This window comes from Serinus canaria, chromosome 19 (assembly GCF_022539315.1).
Source record: "Serinus canaria isolate serCan28SL12 chromosome 19, serCan2020, whole genome shotgun sequence".
NCBI classification, from domain to species: Eukaryota; Metazoa; Chordata; class Aves; order Passeriformes; family Fringillidae; genus Serinus; species Serinus canaria.
This window is the reverse complement of record NC_066332.1, coordinates 2,218,104-2,245,043: the sequence shown is the minus strand read 5'-3', so window position 1 is coordinate 2,245,043 and position 26,940 is coordinate 2,218,104. Positions and strand designations below refer to the sequence as shown.

The 26,940-nt window shown below is 58.6% G+C and overlaps 1 protein-coding gene and 1 long non-coding RNA gene across 2 annotated transcripts; one reads left to right on the top strand and one right to left on the bottom strand.

Moving 5' to 3' along the window:
- Positions 1-3,819: 3,819 nt before the first annotated feature.
- Positions 3,820-14,145, bottom strand: TBX2 (T-box transcription factor 2). The gene is made up of 7 exons (XM_050981927.1): positions 13,274-14,145; positions 12,287-12,554; positions 9,581-9,727; positions 8,352-8,428; positions 8,105-8,274; positions 6,246-6,859; positions 3,820-5,415 (listed from the first exon to the last, which is right to left on the bottom strand). Exons 1-7 carry the CDS (start codon positions 13,636-13,638, stop codon positions 4,969-4,971), a joined length of 2,088 nt encoding a protein of 695 aa, XP_050837884.1. The 5' UTR covers positions 13,639-14,145; the 3' UTR covers positions 3,820-4,968.
- A 748-nt stretch (positions 14,146-14,893) lies between these two features.
- Positions 14,894-16,211, top strand: LOC127060274 (uncharacterized). The gene is made up of 2 exons (XR_007779149.1): positions 14,894-14,947; positions 15,685-16,211. It is a non-coding gene; the product is annotated as an uncharacterized LOC127060274 (long non-coding RNA).
- The last annotated feature ends 10,729 nt before the right edge of the window (positions 16,212-26,940 follow it).

Genomic DNA, 26,940 nt, shown 5'->3' with positions numbered 1-26,940 from the left:
CGTCCCGGGAAAAACTCGAGCTTGGGCTTGGGTTTAGATTTGGGCTTGGGCTTGGGTTTAGATTTGGGCTTGGGTTTTCTGCAACCTCACAATCAAGCGGTGCCGCTCCCGTGCCGCTGGTGGTGTGCCCGCCAGGAGAGCAGCGGAGGGGGCCGGGCTCCCCCCGCCGGGAGCCTCCGCTCCATCCCGTCGGATGTCCCGAGCAGAGCCTCCTCCCTTCCCGCCGCGGCTCCGAGGAAGGCTTGGGAAAAGGCCCGGACGGGCGCTGAGGGGCGACGGACCTGGCTCTCCCTCGCCATCACCCGCCGCTGTAAACAACCGGAATAAACCGAGAGCCTCCCCTTTCCCCTTTCCCACCCTGCCTGGAGACCAAGGACGGAGCAAACGGTGCCTGCGGCTCCGTATCAAAATAAACACTGATATGTCTTTACCCCCCCTCCCCTCCGCCCCCCAGACACCCACACGGATCAAAGTGGCTCTGGGAACCTTGTGGCAGGGAACAGCCTGGCCGTGCGTCCTTCCCACAGCCCCGGTCCGGGACAAGGACCGTGCCCCGCGGGGATAACGGGCCGGAACCGGAGGAGCAGCATAAGAAGCCTTTGAGATGCCGGTGCCCGGAGGAAGGAGCCAGGCAGGGGGTCCAGGGGCTCAGCCCTGGATCAGGCAGAGATCGGCTGGACTCCAGACCGGAGCTCACCCCACAGCCCCAAAAATCCCGTCCGGCCGCAGGTGCGGCCGCGCATCCCGCCCCGAGCGCACAGGTGCGCGGGGATGTCCGGCCGGGATGGGGGGCGAGGCCTGGCCGGGAGCGGGGCCGGGTGGGCGCAGAGCCCGCCGGGGTCCCGCCGCTGCCCTTTGTCTATTGATCCGCGATCGGGAGCCGCAGACAGAGCGGCGGCCCCGCGGGTAATTGGGGCTCTGGGGCCGTGACCGCGGCTGCGCCACCCTCGCCCCTGCGCTCCGCGGGGAGCGGGGCCCTAATTGGGAGCCGGGGCCGGGGCTCGGCCCGCTCCGCTTTGTCCCGGGTGCGGAGGCAGCGCGGCGGCAGGACGGCGCCAGCCCGACAGAAGGAGCTGCCGCCCCGCCGCCCACCCGCCGCCCGTTCCGTCCGTCCGGGGCTCCCCTTCCCCGACGGCCGCACCCCGCGCTCGCAGGGCCAGGACCGGCAGATGCTCCTTGGAAAGTTCCGGCGGGGGATTGGATCCTGCGTGTGGCAGCGACAGGCCCTGGGCTGGGAGCAGCTCCTGGTGTGGAGCAGGGTGCTGGCACCACGGCATGCCCAGCTCCATGGCATCGTTCTCAGACCCTCACCCCTTCTGCAACTTTCAGTATTTAAGGGGAGCTTATAAAACATAGAGAGTGACTTTTTACACAGACAGGGCAAGGGAGATGATTTTAAACTAAAGGAGGTGAGATTTAGATTAAATGTTGGTGGGAAATCCTTCCCTATAAGGGTGGTGAGGCCCTGGCACTGCTTGCCCAGAGAAGCTGTGACTGTTCCATACCTGGGAGTGTCCAAGGCCGGGTTAGATGGGGCTTGGAACAACCCAGACTAGTAAAAATTGTCCTTACCCACAGCAGGGGCTTGGAACAAGATGGGTTTTAAGATTTCTCCCAACCATTCTTTGCTTCTGTTACTCTGCCCCACACCCATGCCCCAAAACGCCCAGTGGCCCTGGGGTAACCCACAGGCACAGCAGCCCAGATGAGGGGTGAGGGGTCCTGCAGAGCCCCCCTGGGCTGCCCAGGGACAAGAGCCGTGGCAGCATTCCCCCTCTGCCGGGCTGTGAGATGCTCTGGCATGAGCTCATGTTCCTGTTTACAAACACCCGCCCATGGAGCCCTTCCAGCAGCGCTATTGTGCTGCACGGCAGCTCAGCCAAGGCAGCCAGGCTTTGTCCACCAGGCCCACGGAGCCCTCAGGGCAGCTCTGCTATTTTTAGTGCCTGGCCAAACACCTCGTGCGTTTAGCTGAAGAAACCCAGAACTCACCACTAACCCAGCAAAGATTTCGGTGTGTGAGGACCTCTCTGCTCTGGCGACACGGCACCAGCGTTTAGGTGGTAAAACAGCAACTCCAGGCACCACCAGAACACCAGAACTATAGTTTTGTGACAGGACAGTGAGCACAGTGGCCTGGCCAAGCCAGGCTTTGCCAGGTGCAGGGCAGCAGAGCCATGGGGTGCTGTGCCGGGTGTGCCCCCGCGGGGCCTCCCAACGCCTTTTCCCAGCTGAGGAACAGAAATCCCAGCACAGTGCGTGACTAATCAGGAGCTGCTCATCGAGCTGCTTGAATGGGGCTGCTCAGAGCCTGGGGAAGGCCAGGGCAGGCGTGGAGCAGCTTGGCTCCTGCTGAAACAGCCTGGCTGTGGGGGGCAGGCCCTTCTCCCTGCCTTTGGGCACGGTTCCTCAGGATCACCATCCTGAACCCACAGAACACTCTTCCTCTCCCCAGTGAAGGACAGCTTTGTGCTCCGTGGGCAGGTTGGGGTGTCCCACTGGCACCAGTGCTTGGTCTCCATTCCAGAATGGGTGACAGGGCTGTCCCTGATACCAGGATGGCAGGAACCCATCGTGAGGCTGCCCCAGCATGTTCTGCAGCACTGTCACCATCTCCTCGAGGTGATTTTCCCAACCACTTCAGCCTAAATCCAGCCTGGATGGATTAGGGGGAAAAGGGCCAGAAGAGCCCCCACACTGGCACAGGTTGTGCTCTCTCACTAAACATACAGCCCACTAAATTGCTGCTCATCCTGAGTCACGTTTATTCCAAAATAATCCTGCAGGCCCAACTTTAGTCACCACACTTCCCTGCTCCTGGGGAAGGCATTCCCACCCCGCTGCTCCCCCTGCAAGCAGCAATAACCAAAGAGGCAGCATCTCCTCTCCCCCCGCCGAGTAACCCACCCAACACCTCTCCTCACACACTGGGGGGGTTCAAAGCCCCTTCCCCGCCCGCGGGACCGGGAGCGCGGGGGAGGCCGAGGAGGGGCCGGGCCCGCCCCGTCGGGGCCGAGCGGCGGCGCCAGCAGAGGGCGCCCTACGCCCGGCCGAGGGCCGCCAACCCCGCACGGGAACGGCCGAGGAACGGCTGGGGAGCGGCGCCGCTCCTTCCTCCGGGGCCGCGAACCCCTCACGGAGCCGGGGAATGGCTGAAGAACCAAAAAATAGAAGCCCCGTGACGGCCCCACCGGCTCCGGGCGCCGGGACAAACGGGGGGATTCAAAGCCCACCGCTCGCGGCGGCTCCATCCCCGACAGCACCGGCGCGCCCGGGTCGCTCCGTCATCATCCCGGACGGCACCGGCGTGCCCGGGTCATCCCTTCCCCGTCACCCCTTCCTCGTCACCCTTTCCACATGCCGGCCGGTGCCGCCCTGCCCCGCTCCCTCCATCCTCGTTGCTGCCGGTGTGAGCAGCGCTCCCCGGTCCCGGAGCGTCCCCGCAGCCCCGGCGGTCCCGGCTCTGCTCCGCCGGCTCGCCCCGGGGACAGCGGAGCCAGCCTGGCACCCGCGGAAGGTCCCGGTGCCGCTCCCCGCCGCACCCGCGGTGCCTCCGCGCCCCCTCCCCGCGGCGGGGCCGGTGAGGGCTCGGGAAGCGGCGAACCCCGACGGGCAGAGCCGGAGGGTCGCGCCCTGCGCTCCGCGGGGCAGCGGCCGCGCATTCCGGGGCGTTTCCGTCTTTCCCCGTCGGCCACGGAGGCTCCGCGCACCGCGGAGGGGGCGGCTCCCGGCGCTGCGCACCTGCGGAGGAGCGGAGACCCCGACGGGGCGGAGCGGCCGCGGGAATGAAACAGGCGGGAGCCGGCAGGACTTCTCCGAGTAGACTTTTTTTTTTATTGAAAGATGTGAGAATTCATCAAAACTGAACAGACAGATACCCGAGTAACCAGCACGTTGCAAATCATGTATCTTTTTATTTTAAAACAAATATAGAGCACAGTCCTGTGATATTTAAATTTATTATACTTTTTTTTTTTTTGTTCTGGAGTGAAAAATAAAAACCTGAGGTTTATTCCTGCATTCTCTATACCCCGCACTGTAACAATAGTTTAGTTACGTTTTGGATTCGTTAGTTTATTTTTTCCTTGCAAAAGTCCGTTAAAGGATTGAAATCTTAGTTTTAATGACTCCAAAAATTGTTTTTTCAGTGGCACGTGATTGTCCTAGAGAACAGGCGGGATAAACAATATTTTAAAACACAGAGAAACCGATATCTCCTTCAATCACAAAGAGCTAAATAGTTTTCATTTACAATATATATGTTCATGTAAAATGAAAAAAAAACCGAAAAAAACTTAAATGCGAGGAGTTAAACTCTAAATATTATGTACACACCAATGTACAACTCTGAATAAATTAATACCAATTTGCATATTCTGGGATCCTTATAGCTTATTTACACAAATTACCATTTATTTCATAAATATCTGCCCAGGTACCCACGAGGCTCCCCCCGCGTGCCCGCCCTGCTCGGCGGCGGCTGCCGAGGCGGTTTGGTTTCCATCTTCCTTTTCTTATCTCTCTTTTTTTTTTTTTTTTCCTTTTTTAAATTATTTTTTCCTTTCCCCTCCCCTTGCACAGATGAGGGTTTGGCCCCTCTTACCCCCCATCGAAGCAGGGGCTGCCCCATCCATCAGGTGTCTCGGTACCAGCTCCTCACCCTCCCCCGAGCTGCCCAGTGCCCGGAGTGGGGGGCCTGGGGGGTCCTGGGGGCTCCGAGGCCTCGCTGGAGCGGGGGGAGCCGCTCCCAGCCCCACAGCCCAAGGGGTGGGCAAGCCCTGCGCTCCAGCTGCTCCCTCCTGGCTCTGGGGTGGTGGCTCCTCGTGGCCGGCGGGGTCCGTCCGTCCCTCCGCTCCAGCACCCCTGCCTGCTCCCAGCCCTCGCTCCGCAATAAATATTTATACTGTGCTGTACAAAATACCAGTGCTTCTCCGCCCCGCCGGGAGGGCTCGCTGCCCGCCCCGCCGGTCACTTCGGGGACTCCCTGCCGGGTGACAGCTCCCGCTGGCTCTCCAGCCCGCTGACCAGTCTCTGGATGTTCTGCAGTTCATTGAGGGACTCCTTCAAGGAGCCCTTGGGGGAGGCGGCGGGGCGCTGGCTGCCCCCCTTGTGCAGGGGCACCTCGGGCAGGGGGCTGGGCTCCCGGCTGCTGCCCGCCTTGGAGCCCTCGGAGCCGGGGTTGAGGCTGGCGGGCAGGCCGGTGGTCAGCAGGTTGGTGCTGGGCGGGATGGTCACCGGGAGCTGGTAGGGGCTGAAGCGCAGGCGGGGCCGGCTGCTGCCCAGGAAGGGGTTGCGGGACAGCGGCCCCGCGGCGGCCGCGCTGGTGGCCGGCATGGCCGAGGCGGCCGCTGCAGCCGCTGCCATGTAGGTGTAGGGGTAGGGGAAGAGTCCGCCGAAGGTGGGCATCGGGATTCCCTGCGGAGAGAGAAAGAGAAAGAGCCGTCAGAGCTGTGCTGCTGCTCTGCTGCATCCCCCCTCCTGCCTGTCCCCCCGCAGCTGTGTTCCCAAAAAAAGCCGAGGCAAAGGTGGAACAGCCCAGTGTCACCTTAAAAACAGAGCATGGGGGGATCTGTGTGGAGCAGGCTGAGGGAGGGGGTGCAGCCCCTTCCACCCCATCCCGAGCCAGGCTGGTGCCACCGAGCACAAACCCCTGCCTGAGATCTGCCCCGTGCCCTCCCCGCACGCTGCCTGTGCAGCATCACAGCCCCTTAACCACATTAAAACACACTGTTAAGCAGGATGGATAAATTAGGGGAGTTCAAAGACATCTTTATGTATTCCATCAGAGGAGATGGGAAAGGCAGCACCAGCTCAGGCTCTGTGGGAGCCCTTCAGAGCTGACAGGAAGACAGGGAGCTGCTAGATGGGGACAGCCAGGTCAGGCAGGGCCACAGCTCCTGACTCTGCTCTTGACTATGGAGGAGCCATAGCAGCTGCAAAAATATCGAGATTCTTTCTCAAACCAACCCCGAAGCCGCCTTCAAAATGTCCTCCACGTTCTGCCTGTGCCAAATCTGGTAACATCTCAGGGGTGTGTCACCCTTGTCCCTATGGGGTGCAGAGGGCCTGGGGGAGGCTGGGGGCACCAGCAGCTCCTTCCCTGCAATGTCCCCATACTAGGGGTGACACTGGCCAGGCCTGTCCTGCTTTCCCAAAGTGCTCCGCTCCCTTTTTGGGAAGACATGAAGAAGAGATTCCAGAGCCCAACTGGACAGCAGGGATAGGGATGGAGATACAGGGCTTACCTGAGAGGCCAACATGTGCTGGGAGAGGTGGAAAGGGAAGGGGCTGGCCGTCCCTGCTGCACCCGGGGCGGACGAGAGGGCTCCGTTCTCCAGGCTGCCCCCGCCGGTCACCGAGGCCAGCAAGTGTCCCATGCCCATGGCAGAGAAGGCGCCGGGGGCCATGGCAAACTGTCCTGGGTGGATGAAGAGGGGCTGCCCAGCGCCCAGCGGGCTGAAGAACTGCTGCCCATGGAGGCCAGAGAGCGCCAGGCTCTGCAGGTGCCCGGTGCTCAGGTGCGGGGGGCTGTCCGTGTGCACCATCAGCGGGGCGAAGGCCTCCTTGCCCAGCCCGCCGCCCTCCGTGTCCTTCTTGCCTGGCTCCGTCTCTTTCCTCCTTCCTTCCACCTTGTCCTTCTCCAGGCCCCGTGTGCCGAACAGGCCCTCGCCAGGACCCTCCCGGGGGGATGCCCCGTCCTTGGCTTTCTCTGGGCTGTGCCTCTCCTTGCTCCGCTCCTCCGGGCACCGGGGGCTGCCGCGGGGCGTGGCGTCCTCGGCGCTGGGGCTGGCTGCTGCCACCGGCCGCTCCTCGGGCACCTTCTCCACCTCCGTGTCGCTGTCAGCCCCTGGCTTCTCCTCTGCAAGGGGATGGAGGGGCACAGGGTCAGAGCAGAAGCACCAGGGCAGGCGAGGAAAGGGTCACTCACAAGAGCCCTGGTGTCAGGGAGAGGTTGCGATAGAGATTGTTATTGGTGGGAGAGACTCATTTTGGGGGCAGAAATGGGCCCTCGTGCTATGGTCACTCTGGGGAATGAGGATTAACAACAGCAAGTCCCGTGGCTGTGCCAGACAGGAAAACATGTTTGATGGAGAACCAGAACCTGTTACAGCATCACTCTCCTCAGCTGCAAAGTCCAAGCGGGGATGAGGAGAGCGGGCATGGGCAGAGCGGGAGGAAATGGTCCTGCGTATATTTAATTACATGGAGCTGATTGCCAGTGCACCGTGGATTTATTCCAAATGTGCAGGTTGAGACAGGTTAAAGAGGCAGTTTTAAGGCTTGGAGTAGGTACAGACTTCCCTAAAAAGGGCTTTAATTTAAAAAACCCCATTGAGCTCTCAGAGGAGGCAGGGGGATGCGAGTGAGGGGCTGGCGAGGGCGAGGGGAGCTGAGCCCCTGCCTGAACGGCTCCACTAAACGAGAAAAGCCTTTTGGTGCGGGTGAGGTGAAGCTCTGCAGGCTGGGGCAAATATTCAGGGAAGCCTTTGAAAGTGGAGAGGGGTGTAATAAACCCTCCCTGCAGCTCGGGGTGGGGGGTTGCAGTTTTGATGAAGGTTTGCAGGGAATGGAGTTGGTGGAAAGTTTAAAGAGCAGATTGATAGTGCTGCGAGACAAAACCCAGCATCAACAACTGCAGCGTGGGAGATGCTGGTTGATTTTCATTTACCAGCCTGAAGCCCTGGAGTTACAACATTTTTTTCCTCTTTCAAATGTAATAATTCTTTTCCTTTTCTCTTTTTTCTCTCTTTTTTAGGGGAGTGTGAGATTGCCATGGAAGAAGGCAGGGCACGCTGGGCTAGTGTGGCGAGCACACAGGCTGCTTTCCCATTTCTTCTTGTATAATTTCAATACAAGACATCAGGTGGATAGAGGATCAAATAGATATTCAAAAGAAAATACATAAAAAGAAAAATGTTGCAACTCGTGAATGCCATTTACGTTTCCTCTGCTTTTATCCTTTTGAACCCTGAGCTCCCCTGTGCGCATTCCCATCTTCGTTTTCCCCAACGTTTTGCCTCGCTGCCCACAGGAAATCAGCACGCAGCAGTCCCGAGGGAGCAGAAGGTTTGGGGACATTTGGGGACCGCCACTCCTGCCTTACCTCTGCCGCTGCCCTTGAGGCGCAGGGGGCTGGGGAGGGCACCCACGGGCGAGTGCAGGGCATCGCGCACGGCCGAGGGCTCGCAGGAGGAGGCGTCCGACTCGCCGCCGTCTCGGTCGGGCTTGCAGGGCTCCTCGTACATCCGCAGGGACGGCAGCGAGAGCTGCTTCCTGCGGGAGACAGGCAGCGTCGGGCACCGGCCGTGCCCCCGCGGGCGCGGAGCCGGGGGGACGGGCGCAGCCCTTACCTCTTCTCCCGCCGGCCATTGCCCGTGTCCCGAAAGCCCTTGGCGAAGGGGTTGTTATCGATTTTCAGCTGCGTGATCTGCCGGGGGGGGGGAGAAGGAGAGAGGGGGCGGTGTGAAGCCCCGGCCGCTCCACTCCCCGCCGCCGTCGGGGAGCCCGGGGTGCGCGGAGCCCGCGTTAACACACCGCATGCTTTATTAAAAATGATGCTGAGGTTTGGGCTTGAATTATTAATAGCGTCTTAATGATAGGAAGTTATTTTTCACGGCCCCCCGGAGGGAAGATGGCGACTGAGCTGCGCGGCGCTGGTTAAAAGCTATTCTTATCCCTCCCTGCCACGGGCTGCCGGGGCCGGCGACATCAGGGCGCTCAATAATGCATGGCCCTGAACACACGGCCCCGAGAGGGGCTCTGGAAAAGGCCCGGCTGCCCGGCCTCGCCGCGACCCCCGGCCCGAGCATCCCCCGGCCCGAGCATCCCCCGCCCGACGGGGCCCAAGGCCGGCGGCCGGCCCGCGCAGCTTGCGGCGGCCGAGCAGACAAAGTGCTCTTTAATCGATTGTGACTCTTCGCCATAAACTTTACGAGGGAAACAAGCCCACCAGGACCCTCAGACAGAGCTGTCAATTAGCATCAGCAGCCAGGGGTGGAGGTGGGGGTCAGCTTTTGGGTTAAAACACACACACAACTCTTGGAAGGGGACGGCAGAGGCTCTCTGCTCCCCACCGAGCTCTCCTGGCTCTGCCTGCTCACAGAGTGACACTTGCTAAATCACGAAAGCAACTAAAATTAGCTTATCTGCCTCTATTTTTTGGCTCCTCCAGAGCCCTGGGCACCTTCTTGGTGAGGCTGCCCAGGTCTGGTGCTTCTCTCCAGAGCCTGGGCCTGCAGCAAAGACTCCCACGGCCCAGAAAGGTGCAACAAACTCCACGAGGGAATTATGAATAGTAATAATAAAACACTGACAACAGCATTAACGTTAACACTAAAAATAGAGATAATAAAAGAAGCAGTATGAGGGTGTATCCTACTCTGAGGGCTTGAGGTTTCACCTTTTTTACTGTTGCTGCTTTTTGCCCTGAAATATCCTCACCAACATGCACAGACAGAAAAATACCCTGATGCGGGGTAAGGGATGGGACAGGGGTGAGAACAGGGAGAAGGACAGGGATGGGGACAGGGAGAGGGACAGGACAGAGGGAGGGCCAGGGCCAGGGGCTGCCCGGCTGTACCTTGTCGTTCTGGTAGGCAGTGACGGCGATGAAGTCGGTCTCGGGGAACACGTAGGTGCGGAAGGTGCTGTAGGGCAGCTTGAGGATGTCGTTGGCCCGGACGATGTGGAACCTGGGCTGGTACTTGTGCATGGAGTTCAGGATGGTCTGCGATGGGCGAGAGAGCACAGCCCGCGGCTGCCGTCAGCCCCACGCCTCCAGCTCCCTCCCTAAAAAACCCTTTTTTCTCCCTAAAACAGCCCCCCAAAAAAATTACACCACTCAAATTCACCGTGAGGAAGGAATGCCAGCGGATGCCAAGGAAGGAGATTTCTTTTTATTTTTCTTTTTCTGTTTCTTTTTTTTTTTTTTTTTTTTTTTTTTTTTTTTTGTTGATGCCATTGCAGGGTCTGTCCCCAAAGAAGGAGGTCAGGGAACGCAGGCAGAACAGCATCTTTGCGGGTGTTAAGCACGGCAATAAAGCAGCAAAAGGGATCTCCCAGTTTTATTACAACCCTGCAAACGCGAGGCGACTTTTCGACACGTTTCTCACCGCTTTTCATATTTCCGTCCTTAAAAATAAATTACTATCCCTCACCACCACAAAAAAAAATAATGTTAAAAGGCTCTGGGTGAGTGTCGGGGGCGGCAGGAGTCGGTGCCAGCCCCAGCCAGCTCCTGCGACCTGAAAGGAGCGTTTCACCACGAGCCATAGCAAATTTATGTCTCGAAGCAACGTTGCAGAAGGAACAGACTTTTTTTTTTCTTTTCCAGCCAGGTGTCTGAGAGCCTCGCCAACACTCAGAGACGTTCTCTACCCTTTCGTTTTATTTATTTTTTTTTTGAGTTTGATTTGTTGTTTTGTTTTTTTTTTGTTGGTTTTGTTTTGTGTTTTTTTTTTTTTTTTTAAATAAAACTCGAATTCCCCGTGATTTGGCTGAGGATTTTTGGAAGAAGCTGAACACCCCAAGCCGCGCCCCTGGGGCCGCTCCGACCCCTTGCCCCTCGCTGCCTGCTTTCCTACACGATAGCTTTTAAATAATTCCCCAACCTGCTGTGGTCGGACTGAAATGCAGAATTCACTGCCCAGAATTCGTAGAGGGACAGCGAAAGCTTGAGTAATTATTGTCAAATAACGTCAGCCAAATGGCTAAATAATTATCACTTCATTTCGGTTTAGAAGGCAATAAAAAAAATCCCCCCCTTTTTTTGCAACCCAAGCAATAATCACCTGCTGATGAACTGTCGGATCGCTGTTATATTGATATAATCTAGATGGGATTTATCGTAAAAATGGTGCAAAAAGTCTCATTCAGGCGTGCAAATCTGCATTCCTTTAAAAAAAATAATCATCCCTCTCTGACCAGATGGGCACTGGCTAAACCCTCATCTCGCAGATTTAACAGTCCGGATTTTGGACAACGACAGACACCAGAAATCTTTAATTGAAGGAGGCGAACCGTTAAAAGCCCTGAATCAAACTAGTTTTTCACCAGTACAAAAAAAAAAAAAAAAAAAAAGAAAAGTATTTTTTAGACTCTTTCTCTATCGATTTACCTTTCTGGCTATAAATAACCTCGCAATGTATTATTTAACAAAGACGCTGTTTCCTGCCTTAAGAGAAAAAAATAAAAGTGAGAGCGAAAAAAATGAAAATAAAAATATAGAGAGAGTGGAAAAAATAGACAGGAGGGAAAAAAAATAAAAAGAGAGGGGAAAGAAAGTTCTCAGGGAGATGAGGAGCTGCTCTGAGCTCCCCACCCGAGCGGGGTCCCGCAGCCCCCGCAGCGCGGCTGCCCCGCGGCCCCGCCGGGCCCGGCTCCCCGCTAATTACGGAATCAGCGGCTCTGCACCAAGAACTTTCCCTTTATCTCCCTAAAAGCTCGCTCGGAGGAAGGAGAGCTGGCTGGGGAGCTGGGGTTTCCCCCTCCCTGCATTCCCGCAGGATCGCGCTCCCCTCGCCTCCTGACCCTGCCTTCTGCGGGTCTCTGCAAATGGTCAGCACTCGCTCTCCGCTGGCTTTCTCTTCTCTCTCCCTCTCCCCTTTTCCTTTCTTTGTTTATTTTGGTTGGTATCTTTTTGGCTTAATTCCTTCGTTTTGTTTTACCTCCTTAGGTGATGCAGATACCATCAACAGGGAGATATAAACAGGGGCTTTCAGAGGCAGATGGTGCCAACGATTCCAGCCCTTCTCCCGCCTGCGGAAGCCCAGCGCAGGTGCCGCCGGCCCCGGCTCCGCTCGGCCCGGGTGGCAGCCACAGCCCCTGCCCGGCCACCGCCCCGTCGGGGCTGCCCTCGCTGCAGCTCCCGCACGGCCTCGGCCCACGCACATCCACCTCCCAAAATTCCTCTCCCCGCAGAGCCTCGAAGGCTGGCAAGGAGCAGCAGGACAGGCCGGGGAGGCCGGGGATACGGGAGCCGAGGGGAGCCTGGGGCTGCCAGCAGCCCAGCCCTCCTTTTTCCCCCGGAGAACCGGAGCTGCCCCTCGGTGCCGGGCAGGACCAGGAGCTGCGGGACAGCCGGGCCACCGCAAGGCCCGGCCAGGCCCGGCCGCTCAGCCCGACCCGGCTGGAGGAGGCTCTAAATCCTCACGGTTTCTCCGGGGAGATCACGGGCAAATCCCGCACCGGCAGACCCCGCACCGGGCAAACCCCGCACCGGGCAAACCCCTCGCCTGCCCAGGGTCCCTGCCCGGGGGGCTCCGCTCTGCCCCACAGCCGCACTTACAAAGCCATGCTTATCCGAGATGTTGTTGGTGAGCTTGAGCTTGTGAAAGGCAACAGGTTTGGCCATCCACTGCTCCCCCGTGGCCGGGCTGTCGGGGTGGATGTACATGCGCTTGGGCATCTCCGGGTCGGCCTTGCCAGCCACCATCCAGCGGGAGTTGTGGAATTTGTACCGGCAGTCGTCGGCCGCCACTATATCCATCAGCAAAATGTACTTGGCCTTCTTGTCCAGGCCGCTCACCCGCACCTTGAACGGGGGGAACATCCTCCTGCGGAGAGACCCAGAGCAGTACAGGGCTGCCCCCGCCCGCCGCCGAGCCCCGACGGCCGCGGCCCCGCCGAGCCCCGGCACCGCCCGTCCCCGGTCCCGCCGAGCCTCCCGCACCGCCCGGCCCCGGCTGCTGCTCCCAAACCACCATCTTTTACTTTAGCTCGCTGAGGATTCCCAGCCTTCCTCCCGTCCCACCTCTTCTCATCCCTCTGTGCTGCCCACACCGTGGTAGAAGACAGGGGAAAAGCTCAAAAACCCCATTTCGGGAGATACGGGGCGAAAACATATCCCTGTTTTCCTCTATTTCTCTGCCCTTCGCCGACCCGCTCGCTCAGCACCTCGGGCTGCCTCTCCCGGGCCCGGGGCCACGGGCAGGGCCGGGGACGACCCCGGACGTGGGGAAAGTTTGGCAGGAGGGAAGGAAGCGGCGGGAAGCGGCATAAACAACGGGAGCGGGGGGGTTCCGAGTGCTCAATTAACGCGGACGAATTTAATTTGGGATCGCGCTCGGAAAAGCAGTAATGGGAGGCGGGGGGAGCGGTGACTGGAAAGCTCCGAGGAGCAGGGGGGAAACACCTCCGAAAGACTCCAAGGATCGAAACTCCCCGCTTTAATTCACGGGACGGATGGGAAGCGGGATAGAGCGAGGGGCGAGGGCGCTGCGCGGCCGCGCAGGTGCGGGGCGGGCTGGGGGTGCTGCGCGGGGCCGGCTCTTACCTCCCAGACTTGGTGATCACCATCTCGGTGCCCAGCTTGTGGAACTGGTCCCAAAGCTCTTTGGCTTCCAGCGTTACTTTGGGGTCGTCCTCGACCTCCTCCTCGGGTTCCAGGCTTTTGAGCGAGCGCAGATGGGCGGCTTGGTGGTGGTGTCCCAGGGCCGAGACGTGCAGCCCGGCCTCGGCCGCCCCGGCCAGCCCCGGGTCCGGCATGGGCTTCGCCAACGCCGCCGGAGGCAGAGCCAGAGCCGGGAAAAAGGACGGCTGAGCGGCTGCGAGGAAAGCGGACATGGGGAAGTCAGCCGGCCGGGGTGCGTGGAAGGGGTGGTAAGCCATGGCAGTCCCTGGGAAGGCTGGATCTCTCATCGGTGCATCCACAAATCCAGGAGAAAAAGAGGGATTCCCTTTACAAAAATGCGCGTGTGTGTATTTGTTGGGTTTTATTTTTTTTCCCCTCTCCTGAACTCGCTCGAGTCTCTGGAAGAGGAAGGAAAATCAACAACGCACACACACTCTCCAAAAAAAAAAAAAAAAAAAAAAAAAAAGAAGCATAAAAAAAGAGGCGAAAATCAGCAGAACTAGATTCGGGATTAAAAAAAAAAAAAAAAAAAAAAGGAAAAAAATAAAAAGAAAGAAAGAAATAAGAACGAAAAAAAAAGGAAAGGCGAGGCAGTTCCCGGCTCCTGGGACTCCCGGTCTGCGGAGGGGAGACAGTAGGTCCTTATTTTTTGTTGTTGTTGTTGCAGCGAGGGAGAGCGAGCGAGAGAACGAGCCCTCCCAGGAAAGTCCTTCCCGACACTAAAATAGAAACAAAAGCCGGGTCGGGCTGCGCGGGGCTGCGCGGGGCGCGGCGGAGCAGGGGCGGCCGCGCTGCCCTCACACCCCCGCGGGCCCGGGCTGCGCCCCGGCGGGGCCGGCCCGGCTCCGCGCTCCGCGCTCGCCGCTGGGGCTCGGGCTGCTCATGGCCAAAGGAGCCGAGTGGGAGCGGTGAGATCTTGTCCTGATCTCTGTAAAACTGTGACTATCTCACATGTCCTTCCTGCTCTGATCCGCCCGCTAATGAGCCAAGCCCCCTTGATTGCTGATTTTACGCGTTTCAGACCAATTGTGGATCTGCATAGGCGGGGTTTTGACAGCTCCGGCCAAGCTCCGGGCGCGGGGGGGCGGGGGGCGCGGAGGGAGGGAGGAAGGGAAGAAGGGAAAAAAAAAAAGGGAGGAAAAAAAAAAAAGAAGAAGGTGTCGGAAGCATCGGCAGTAAGAAAACATGTCAACAGAATAAAATATTAACCAATGACAGAGAAAAGTGCTCGAAATCCCACCCCCGTCTCCTTTCCGCATACCGGGTCAGCCCCGGCTGCGCCGCCGGTGCGGGGCCAGCGCGGAGCCACCTCGGCGGAGCGGGGAGCGGAGCCACGGGGGCGGGGGGCGGCGGCAGAGGCCCCCGCCGGTCTCCGCGGGGGCGGCGGGCCGGGAAGGGGGGAGAGGCCGGGGGAGCCCGGCGGCGGCCGCTTTACGACAGATCCTGGAGAGCGGATCGCGGTGGGGCGCGCCCCGCCCGCCGCTCCGCGCACAGCCGCGCACAGCCGCGCAGCGCCGACGGGGCGGCCGCCGGAAGCGCGGCCCGGTGGAGAGCTGCGGGCGGCGGCGAGGCCCCGAGCGGCGACCTCCAGCGCGGGTGAGTCGCTCCCAGCCGTCGTCCCCCACCCTGCCGGCAGCCGCCCCGACCGGGAGCGGGGGTTTCCGCCCGCAGCTCCGCGGCCGAGGCGCAGAGCCCCAGGCCCCGCCGTCGAGGCGCGTCGGGTCCGCGGCCGGGGGCAGGCGCGGCGGTGCCCGGCCGGAGGGGCTGTTTACCCGGGCGGGGGAGGCAGATAAGGAGGAGGGGGGACACTCTGGGGCTGTTTGCTGAGGGATTAGGGCCGGTCCCGCCGCGCCGGGGCCCGGGGGGGGGGGGGGGGCGGCGGGCGCGGTGGGTGTCCCCTCGGAGAGGCCGGTTTGGAGATCTGCGCTGATTAACTGAGGGCCGCGGTGGCTGAAGAGGGCCCTGGCGCCAGGCGGCTGAGCCCTCACAATAAAGACCCGTCTCTTGTCACTTCATATTTACCCCCAAATCTTCAAAAAGCGCCCTGCCATCCTTCCAAGGCTCCTGCCCCCGCCGCCTGCGCTGCGACCAGGCGGGACGGGGGGGGGGGTGGCGGCCGGCCCACTCCTCTGGCCCTCGGCCTGTCCCCCCCCTCGTCCCCGGGCCTTCCCGCTCCGCGGACGCGCAGCTTGGAGCTGCCGCAGCAGCTCGGAGCCCTCGTGGTCCCGTGTCGCTGCTCCACGCGCAGGGTGGGATGCGGGTACCCCCAGGTGCCCCCTTCCCATCCCGACTTTTCCTCTCTATTCCTCCTCCCCGGTTCATCCTGCTGGCAGCGACCCCGGCCCGCAGCCCCCGACGGAGCCCCATCCCCATCCCGGGGGATCTCGGGGCCGATCTCCACCTGCCCCTCGTCCCGCGGCAGGTTCACCTCTGCCCGCACGGCGCCCGAGGGGGGGTCCCGCTGACCATTGAACGGGCAACGGGGACTGAAATTTAAACCCAATTTGGACTTTGCTTCCTCGCCGCCGTGGAAAACTGCTGACGGCAGCTTTGGCTAAAGTGGGGTTTGCTTGTGTTTTTTTTTTTTTTTTCAATTTCCCCCCCACCCCACAAAGAAAAAGTGGAGCCTTTCATTGCCTCGGAGAGAATCTCCCCATTCCGGGACGGTTCTCCCGCGGACGCCTCGCTCTCTGCTCCGGGGGCAGACGCGGGGCCCGGCCCCTCTGGGCCTGGAGCAGCCGTGTCCCCGCGGGGAAGGGTCGCCTGTCCTCCTGGCCACTGGCCGGCACCCCGCCCGCGCCCCCGCACCGCTGTAACGCCGCAGGCGGTCCTGCCTGTAGAATAAAACCGATCCAGAGCAGTCTCGACTCCCGACCTTCCATAGCGACGACCGCCGGCGGGGCTGCGGGGATGGGGGGGCTAACGGGGACCGGGGACCAGCGGGGACCGGGGTACCCACTGCGCTGCCACCCCTCACGGCCCCGGACACGAGCCAGGAGCCTGCGCCCACGGACGGGCCGTGCCCGCGCATCGCCCGTCGGTGACCGGGCACTGGGCAGGGAAAGAGGAGGCACCGGCCTCGCTTCCCGTCCCGAGGGCAGCTGTGCCCCGGGGCCGGGGCCGAGGACTGTTCCCGCGAAGTCCCCTGCGAGGGAAGGTGTTCCAACCTGCCCCAGGGCGCTGCAGCGCCCGGGGCCGTCGTGCCTGACTCCTGGGAGCCGTCACGGTCTCCCGCGGGCCCGGTCCCAAATTCCCAGGCCGGGCGTATGGAGACCGGGCTTGTCCCGTGGATTCGTCCCGGGATCCGTCCGGGTTCAGCCCGGGGAAACCGTCCCGTCGGGCCGCCCCCGCCCCCCACCCGCCCCGCATCGCGGCCCCGCTCGCTCTTCCCCTTTCATCTCTGCCCATCTCCACTCATCATCCCTTTTCTATTTTTAGCCGGTAGACTTAGGCCTTGGCGCCAGGCCGTTTAAGACCTGTCAAAGTCCTTCATATTTCCCTCATGTCACATGGACCTTTCGCTCTCTTCCCCGCGCCATGCGAGGGCCGTAATTTGGATCTGTGAGCTGGTGAGCAAATGCAATTTGCTCTTCTCCATCGCTGTGTTGTCTCCGTGACCCCAGCCAGCAGGACGGCTGGTGTCCTGTCCGGGGCACTTACACAAATTGCGGGTGATTGATGAAAAATAACAATTCTCACAAGCAGCCGGGCCTCCGCCTTCCCCTCCTCCCGGCTCCACCGGGCTGCGGCGGCCCCGCGCCCCGGGGAGCGCTCCCCCCACGAGTGCACCAGGCAAAAGGGGTTTTCTTGTGCCCAGGGCGACCCGTCAGCCCCCCCATCCTCGGCAGTGATGCCACGGCAAGAGAAGAACTCCCGGGCCCCTGGGGAGGGCGGCCCGGCTGCTCGGACCTTCCCAAATTGGGGGTAGAAACAGGGCGTGGGGTGGGGGGGAAGGACACGGTGCCACAGGGCTGGGCTCCGCTCTCCTTGCCCGGGAGCAGCCGGACAGACAGACCTGGGCACGTCAGAAACTCCCCGCAGGTGCGGGGTGAGGGAGCTCCCTCCGTCCCGAAGGAAACCGGGTCCTCCAAGCCCCGGGGCGCATCCCCCGGTCCGACCTGGCCTGCAGCCTCAGCTGGGCCGTGGGGCAGGCGGGGAGGAGGCGAGGGCGGCTCCGCAGCCCCAGCAGCTTCGCAGCCGCTTTTCTCCGCTCCACCGAGGGAGAAAAAGAACTCCACGTGTGACGGAACTGTCCTCGTTTGATCTCACCCACCTGCGCCCAGGGCACCCCTCCTTTCCTTCTCCCCTGGCACCCTTCGGCGGGGTGGGAATCCCCTTCGCCCCGGGAGATCCCGGGAAAACGACTCCGCTCCCCCGCCGCGCCCCGGTGCCCGCTGGAGGGGACGGGGAGGGGCCGCCGGGCACCGGGGCCCCGCTGATGCCCTTTTACCGACAGCTGCCGAGAGAGATGCTCGGTCCTACACCAGCCTCGGCACTGCCACCCTGCTTTTCCTCCCGCTGCTCGGCTGCGGAGCTGCGCGGCCCTTGGGTGCGCAGGGAACCCCGCCGAGCCCCCCAGCGCGGCAGCCCCGGGCCACCCCCCCAGATCCCCCTGCCCTCAGACTGTTTAGATTTCTCTCCAGCTTTAAAGAAAATATTTCCAGTAATCCAGATTTCTGGAAAATAACAACATGCGGGGAGACGCAGACACAAACGCCGCTGAAGTTTATCCAGAGTTTGAACAATTTATAAACACATTTCCCAGCCTGTTTGGCAGGGCGGGCGGCGAGTGACCCCGGCCCGGCCGGGAGGAGACACACGCATCCTCCATCCTCCCGTTACACCGAGCCACTTTGAGCTGTGAACCTGCACTTAATTGAATTTTAAATTATTTTATTATTGTTTTTGAGTTATAGAGCGCTCTCCCTGCGCGGGGGCGGAGTGACCCCCTCCAGCCCCGCGCCCCCGGGCTCTCCACGTCGGGGAGCGGAGCCCAGCCCGCACCCAGCCCGCTGCCTTAAAAGGAGACGGGAGCCCCGGTCCGGGCCGCGACAGAGCGAGGGGACCTGCCTGGAACCGGGGCTGGCACCGAGGATGGGGACGGGAATGGGTGCGGGGATGGGGATGGAGGGGCGCTGTGGGGGATCGCACAAATCCCTCTGTTTAAAAAACTTCCATTTGAGAAAGTGTGTCACATCCCGGCGCGGGCGCGTAATCCCGGGCTAATGGCATTATCGCCGCCTCATCGCCGTCATGGGATGGGGCCGGGGGCGAGCACCCCCCGCCCGCCGCCACGCGTGACCGCGGCTCGGTTCTGCGGGGAAACGGAGCCGCAGATCCGCCCCGCTCCCTCGGGATGCTCCTTGTCGGGAGCCTGGGCTCGGTGTCGCTGTCCCTCCCGGGTCCCCTGGTCCCTTCAGGGGCTCTATCGGCTCTATCGATAATTGGGGTCCCGCTGTCTGCCCGCGTTCCCCGGGCGGAGCCGGTCTCGGGAGAGGAGCCGGGGCTCCTCTCTCAAACCCAACAGCTCCAGCAAACGGCGTTATTTGATAAAATGATGCCGTTGGGGTCCTCTCTCTGCTCCCTCTCTGGATTAACAGCGAGGATTTGGGGTCGTTCTGCTGCACAGTGCCGGAGCGGCCGGGGCGAGGCTGCCCGACTCCGGCAGCCTGAGACGTCCCGGAGAACAGGGGAAAAGCCACAGAATCGGCGGTTCTGGGAGCAGAGAAAAAAATCACTGGGGGTTCCACGCACGGTGCAACCTCCCCAGTCGGCCAAAAAATCCCCTTCTGGGAGGGGACCCTGCGTGTACCTGGGCAACAAAATCCTTGAGGACAGGGGACATCCCGATTTTTCTCCCTTGCTAGTTTTAATTTTCAGACTGTTCCTGGTGGGTTTCCCCTCCATTGCCTCTGAAAGGTGGGAAGGTGCAGGGCAGCCCCCAGCCCCACGAGGGTCACTCAGCCCTCCTGGTCCCCAGAACCCCATTTCTCCCTGTTTGGGGCCAGGAGTTTGGCAGAAGTTGGAGGATCAAAGGAAGGATGAGTGAGCCGGCCCTGCGTGGGCAGAGCTGACAGGGTCTCACATCTTGGCCTGTTTGCTTCAGACGGGATCTGGGAACTTGTTTGGAATCACATCTGAAGCAGGATCTGACGCCGCTGGTCCCACGTCACGTGAGTTGTGGTTTTGGTCTAGGTTTGACTTTTAGAATTGCAGAAAATCACTGTCTCGTGTTTATTGGAGAGAGCATTTCACTGGCCAGAGAATAAAAACAGCCAGAATAAATCATGAGCTGGTCCTGGGCAGGAGTAACACTTTTCATTGCATCTGTCCCTTTCCTGGGTGTTTCACCATGGACAAATTTGATGGAAGGGCCAACTCTCATAATCTTGATTTACATTTCCTCCAAAACCCAGGGCTCCTCCAAGCCAGCGGCAGAGAGGTGGAACATGCCCCTGCAGGCAGGACAGGCTCTTCCCATCTTTCAGTTCTTAAAACCAATCTGAAAACTCCAACTGCTCTGTGGCAAGGCCTCGCCTCAGCCCTGCATCCAGCCCCATTCCCGGGCACCTCTGTACTTAATTTAATTTCCTCATTGCCCAGATTTTTCCTCACCTCTCTGTAGGTGCTGGGCTCTTGCACTGACCATCCTGGGGAATTTGGGGATTTTGCCACGGGCAGACATGCTGAAACCCTCGAGCCCCTCTTTTCCAGCCTCCCAGCTCCTCGCCCACAGGAGCTCGGCGGTGCTGGCAGATTGCTCTCCAGGGCGTGCTTTCCATGGATACCTCAACGCAGGCAGCACCAAATAACAAGTAAATAACAGCCCGACGCCGGGCTGCCGGCACAAAGCAAGCAATTGCCCTTCCCGCAGGTCACTAATCTCTTGACACATGGTCTTTGAGACCTGGGCCACGGGGAGGGAGGCTGAAAGGGAAGAAAAGATAGTGGGGACAATGGCTGGGCCGCCGGCTGGCTAATAACCCTTCTCCCAGCTTTGTCTGGGGACACTCAGAGCGGCGCTGGCACCAATTCATCTCCGCAGACAAAACCCCGCTGCTGCCTCCGCCGTGGTGCCCGGGAGGGTCCCGGCTCCCCGGGCTGAGTGCAAGGCTGGAGCTGCTGCAGGTATTAATCGCCCCCATTTCGTGGCCAGCAGCAATTCCCCTCTGTGTTTTCCCCTCCACGCTGAAAACAAACCCTTCACTTGATCCGTTTGTCCTCTCCAGTTGCCATCTGTCTTCCATCCTTCAAATCTCACCTTAAAAACAGTGCCTCTTGAGCAAATCCTCCCCGCCAGCCCCGCGTGCCGTCTCGCCCGGCGCGGGCCTGACACTCCAAGCGCTCATTGAAGTGAAGGGGATTTGAGAGCGCGCAGGACACGCCGGGATTAAGGCCACAGATTGCGCTCCCCGGGCTGCGGCTCCGCCTGCGCCTCTGCTCCCTCCCCTTGGCCTCAGCAAGGTGGCCCGTGCGTGGGCAGCCCCATCCCCTGCCCTTCAGGTGCTGGTGGGATGCAGGGAAGAGCCTGAGCCCTCCTGGGCGCCTGCTGCTTCCTCTGCAGGTGGGGGAAGCAGAGGAGGTCACAGCCTGTGCCCTGCCCAGGAGGCACGGGGGGCTTCTGTTTGTACAGATGTGCAGGTGCTGTCCCACCTCACGGCATCCCATCCCATCCCATCCCATCCCATCCCATCCCATCCCATCCCATCCCATCCCATCCCATCCCATCCCATCCCATCCCATCCCGTCCCCACCACCCAGGGGCAGCATCTGCGGGGCGGCCCCTCCGAGCCGTGAATCACCCGCACATCAAAGCGCCGGCAGCGCAGCACTCACAGCCCCGGCAGCCTCTCCGAGAGGACAGTGCCTGTGCAGATGTTCAGCAGCAGCTTTTCTCAATTACAGAGAGCAGCAGAATTTACCAGAAAACTCAGGGAAAGGAAGGGAAAGATTCCTGGCCAGTGGAGGGCCAGAGCAGAGCTCACACATCCCTTGAAGCCTCAGAGCAGCACATCTCCCCGTGCCTCTATTTTAGGTCCAGTTATTGTATTTAATTACCTCACATTCCCCTCCAGCCCTTGCTGTGGTGGGGATCACCTGCTCCCATCAAAATCTTGCTCTTCTTTAGGAAAACCCCTCCTTGCTGGGCTTCACGGGCACTGAGGGGAGCTCAGAACTCTGATCCAAGCCTTTGGAGCTGGTGAGATTCCTCCTGGAAAATCAACCCCCAGCAAAGCTGATGCTGTGACCCACAGCAGGGTGACACATGGTGGTTTTTGGCTGAGCCTGGCAAGGGCAGCCCAGCTCCCACGGACACTGTGGACTACCAGGAGCAGGAGTCTCACAGTCCGGCCAGTCACCCGGGCAGGACAATGGCATCATTGCCACATGACAGCTGGACTTTCCCCTTTCGACAGCAAAAAGAGCAAAATTCAATGTACCTTGGGAGGTGGCTGCAGTGTGGGCACCCTGGCATGGGAGCAGAGGCAGTGGGACGTGCCTGGCCTTTCCACTGGGGGTCGTGGGATGGGTGCAAGGTGGGATGGGGAGCGGGGTACAGGGCCAGCTCCTCACCCCGGGCTGCAGGTTCTCTCTCTGGTTTTCTGCTTGAACGAGGCTGCTGCTCTGAACGTGGTTCACAGCCTCCAGCCCACAGCAGACCCTTGCCAAATCCTCTCCCCAGGTGCTCAGGAAGGAATGCACTTGCCCATCGCTCCCATCTCATCCCAGCAGAGTCTCCTCCTCCCTGGGGGATGCAGAGATGCTGTGCTCCCTCCAGAGCACATCAGGGTGTCCCTGCTCCCACAACCCCACCTTGAAGGGAAAATACAATCGGTTCTCTCCCTGTCCTTCTTCCCATGGTCCCACGAGCTGGCACTTCCCTCCTCTCCAGAAAAGGGTCCAGAGGGAGAGGGGCTGGATGGGAGAGGAATTAATGCTCAGCTGCCACACGGGCAGTGGCATCACCTTTTATTAATGTCCTGTAATAATATTGTAAATAATCACTGGGAAATAATTATATCCTATAAAAGAAGCAGCAGCCTGTGGTTTGAGCCAGGACTGGTTAGCAATACTTGTTTTTATTAAAGAGACATTTCACATCTCGTTTATAGATTAGATTTTAACCTGACAACCTTTTAACATTGTATTAAATTAGAAATTAACTTTGTACGGCTGCTCACCGTATAATTGACCCACTGATAGGCTGAGTGCTAGGGAATATTTCAGATACCTTTCAGACCACAAAGTTCCCAAGAAAATTCAGAGCCTCCTCCTTGATCTTGACCAGGGCTTTGCTATTAATTAGCATTTCTGATCAGGTGGCAGGAATGCTTTCCTTGGAGGGGGAGCTGCCAGGGAGCAGCATGTGCCCATGCCCAGGGATGTGATGGAGGGAAGGAGATGGAGGTGACAGGGAATGCTGCAAGCCCCTGACCCCGCTGCCAGTACTTTAGCATAATTTCCTGCAGCAGAAACTCCCGAGAAAGGCAAAAATTCAGCCTGGGAACTCAATGACAGATGCACAGCTCCAAGTGACATCTGAGCCCAGGGAGGGGTGGTGGCAATCGATGGGACAGTGTCAATGCCCAGGCACAGCCAGGAGTGTCCCCAAGGCCAGGGGGACATGTGGCATGCCCAGCAGTGCCCCTGGACAGAGCTGAAGGACCCGGGTGCAGCCGAGGGGGGGGACAGGGATGTTCCTGCCGTGCCCCTGCTCCAGCCCCGGCGCTGGGGACTCGCAGCCCTCCGTGTCCTGCCCTTCGCCCCCACCCGGTAAAGAATCTCTGGGATAACTGAAACCTGTCCCAAACGCGGTGACATCAGCCAGAGGAGGTCTCTGCCGGGCTGGGAGGACTCCAGAGCCCAAATTCACAGCGGTGTTCACTGAATGTCCCGGGACAGCGGGAGACTGAACTGCCCCCGTTCTCCGCCGCGGGAGCGAGGGATGCTCTGCCGGGCTGGGCGGGGCAGGGACAGGTGACAGGGGACAGGTGACAGGTGACAGGGGACAGGTGAGGGGCATAGCTGAACCTCTCACCCCTTCCCTTCCCCATTCTGCTCCCAGCAGCTCGGAGAGGGGCTCCTGCCGTTCCCGGGACAGGCGCTGCCGCAGACAAATGCTTGTCCCGGTGCCTTTTCCATCTGTGCAACAGGCCAAGCAGTGGATCCAATTATTTTTTTCCTAGCATACAAGCCACTAATCATTTATTGCATTAAAAAAAAAAAAAAAAATCCTCGTCTCCGCAACTTTTGTTCCCGTTTTATCCAATTAAAACTCCGGGGGAAAAAAAAAAAGTTTCGTTTTCTCCTTTTTGCAATCACAAAGACCCGATCTCAGCCCCATTGACTCGCTAATTGTAAGCACTCAAATGGTCGGGTTTAAAGTTACACTTAGCAGCTGTGAAACATTAGGGTGAAGTGATTACAACCTACTGGAGGATACCGAACATTTTTACAATATCTCAGGAGCACAAGGGAAAGACAACAGGAAATGGCGCAAACTTTCCTACCCTGCACAGCAACAAGCCAGAGCGAAGGAGTGAGAAAATAAATGTAGAGACGTGGCGCAGACGTGGTTTGGATGCTCAAAAAGTTCCTGAGGAAGCCCTGGTGAGAGCACCGTGGATTCACCCCCGGGAGGACGGGGAGCAGCGCTCAGGGGTTTCACAGGGTGCGAAGTGTGTCTGCCAAACTCTGCTCTGGGCTCTCTGCTGAGGAAGGAGGATGGAGATCCTGGCAGGATTTTGTCCTTGGCCAGTCCTTTGCCTTGTCCCAGCAAATATTCTGGGCCTGGGGAACGCTGCTCAGGGCAGGACAAACCAGAGTCTGTCCCCTCAGAGGGACAGGGACAGGATGGGGTTTGCCTGGGCTCGGCTCAGCAGGGCTCAGTGTCCCCAGCAAAGCCAGCAAACCCTGAGCTCCACGTGCTCTGCAAAGCACCAGGAAACCTGATGGTCACTCCCAGGCCCTGGACTGCTCCTGAGATCTGATTTCATTGAACTCCAAGCTGTCACGATGGAAAACCACTGAGTTCCCACTCCTTTTCAAGCAGCCCAAGGTCCCCCTCCCATGATTTCAGCCTGCTACACGCTTGTGTGTATCACAGAAACGAGGGCAGAATAAGAAAGCAATATTTCATGTTAATTCATGAAATCTGAACTCAACTTTTAATAGAAGAGCCCCACTTTATGCCCAGAGTGATCTACAGTCTGCCCCACTTTAAATGAGACGTTTTGCCTTTTGAACTCAGCAGGAGCCCTCTGCTTACAACTACTGGAAAGAGTTTAAAAACCTGCAAGTCCCCGTGTCTCTTGGGCTCTTTGGTTTATGTCATGGCACAACATTCTTGCTGGGCTGCCAGCTGCTGTGCTTGAGAACCTGGCGTGTCAGAAACTCACCTGGAGAATTTCCACCGCGGCAGGAGCCGCTCGCCCGAAATCCTGCAAAGCCCACGAGCCTCTGGCTGCTTTCAAGTGGGGTTTGGATCAAGTTCCTAGGCTGAAAACCTGGTTCTGGTAGAGCCAGGGGTGAACATCCCTTAAGAGCAGCTTCTGGACTTACCAAGGAACAGAAATGTTCTCTCCTGGTGCCTGGAAATGAGTTCTGGTCTGGCTGCTGAGGATGAGGAGGAGGAGGAAGGGCACCCAGCTGCAGTGGGGGCTTTTAGGGCCATGGGTGGGAGCAGGAGTGTGGTGTGAGTGAAGAACACAGTGCAGGGATGTGCTGCATTAAATAGAGTTACTAATGAATCAGACCCTACATGAATGAAATCCTATAAAATTATCATTCAATCAGACCCTACAGACCTTGGGGTTAGTGATAATTCAGACCTCATGGAGTTATCAATGAATCAGATCCTATACAGTCATCACTGCAACACACTCAGTTTTCTCTGGCTCACAGAGGAGCTGGAACTCAGTGGTTATTCTGCTGGGTCATCTGTGAAAGTATCAAATTAAAGTTAAATTAGCCACCTCATGGCAGTGCTTGTTATTTTTTTTTTTTAGGCTCCAGTCTTTCTTAACAGTTTGGCTACAGGGCTATCAACAGCAGAGAATTTAGGACATTCTTTTCAATGAACCAGACTGAAAATATTTTGGTACAGCCCCAGTTTGTAGGGTTTTTTTGAATCTCTTCCCCCCCACTTTAAACAAAACATCCTGATTCAAAGGAGCTTCTTGCAGACTGGGAATTTCCACATGGCCATCTTGCAGCACTTATAAAAAGTGATTTAATGCCTGCCAACAACAAATACATTTGCAATGACACCACTCTGTGTTATGTGCTATCCCACTCTGTGTGCTCAGCCAGAAGCAGCCAGGCTGTCCCAGGCAGGAGGGAGAGGAGCCTCCTTCCTTCCTCCAGGAGAACTTTGTCCCTTTCCCCGCTCCTTGGAAAGCCTGAAAGGAAACAAGCATCACGGTGACAACACAATCCCTTCTGTATGTGTTAATCTGGATTTTGTTTGAACTTTTGGAGCTGACCTTGGCTTGAACTGTGTTAAAAACCCTGACTGGTGTGGACTGACTTGACCCTGCGGTCCCATTTGTCCGCGGTGCCAGCCCTGCCCTCAACCCTGTACTTCAAGCCTTTATTTTACAGACAAAAAGGAACATAACATTACAGCAGATATAGCCAGCAGGCCGGAGCTGCAAGTACTTACTTAGAGGCAAAACTCTCCTCTGATTTCATCCCAAGGAAGTTATTTTTTTGCTTGAGAAGAGACTGACTGAAAACCAAGCAAGAAACTGAAATTATTGCTGTAAACTCTCGCTTTTTATTAGCGGTTTCCAAGCCTGAAGAAAACAAAACCTTCTGAGTGGCTGTGTTACAGTCAAAAGCAAAAAAACAAAAACAAAACCAGCCCAAACCAAGCCCAAGACTGAACTGGGTGTTTGGGGATGGAATAGGAAGAGGGTGGTTGGTTCTGCATCCCTTGGTGTGGCTGGCTGGAGCTGTAAGATTTGTGGGTTTCGATAGTTTCCTCTCCCTGCCATGACTCAAACGGCTTCTATTAAAAACAAGTAGTGGGAAGGAAATTTCATAAGCTGACAGCCCCATCTCACTCTGCTCCTAGACACAAGTTGGCTGAGATGTAGGAATTTGTGTGGTTATGATGTGTGAGCCCAGAACTGTTTTATCAGCAGGGTTATGCAGTGCTAGCTCTGACTGTGCACGTTCAGGAGGGTGCAGAGGTTCAGGCTGCTCTGCACAGCCTCTGGTCCATGATCCTACAGCAGAATGGATGGAAATGGAGGCCTCTGCTTCCTGCACCTGGTCCTTGTCCACTGAAATCAGTGGGGTGAAGAAACAGGGCCCCAAGCAGAGCAGGGAGCTGGGTGCTGGTTTGCAGAGGAGCCAGGTAGGTGCGAGGCCCACCACCTAAATACCTTGTTTTTAAAAATCCTGTCTGTGCACACGAGGACAAGGAAATGGGGAGGCAAAGCCATGCTAGACTGGCTGCATAACAGCCACTGATGGCTTTAATTAAAGCCCTCAAGTCAGTAAATACACACAGAGTCTGGTCCAGGGAGATGCACAAAGCCCACAGTCAGCCCAGTAACACTCCATGAACATTGCCATTTAAG

Coding starts and splice junctions, on each gene's coding strand:
- TBX2 (XM_050981927.1), bottom strand. CDS start 13,638: ATGAGAGATCCAGCCTTCCCAGGGACTGCCATGGCTTACCACCCCTTC. Junction 9,728..12,286: donor TCTCGGATAAGCATGGCTTT/GTAAGTGCGGCT, acceptor CGCCCATCGCAG/ACCATCCTGAACTCCATGCA. Junction 6,860..8,104: donor CCTCAAGGGCAGCGGCAGAG/GTAAGGCAGGAG, acceptor ATCCCCTTGCAG/AGGAGAAGCCAGGGGCTGAC.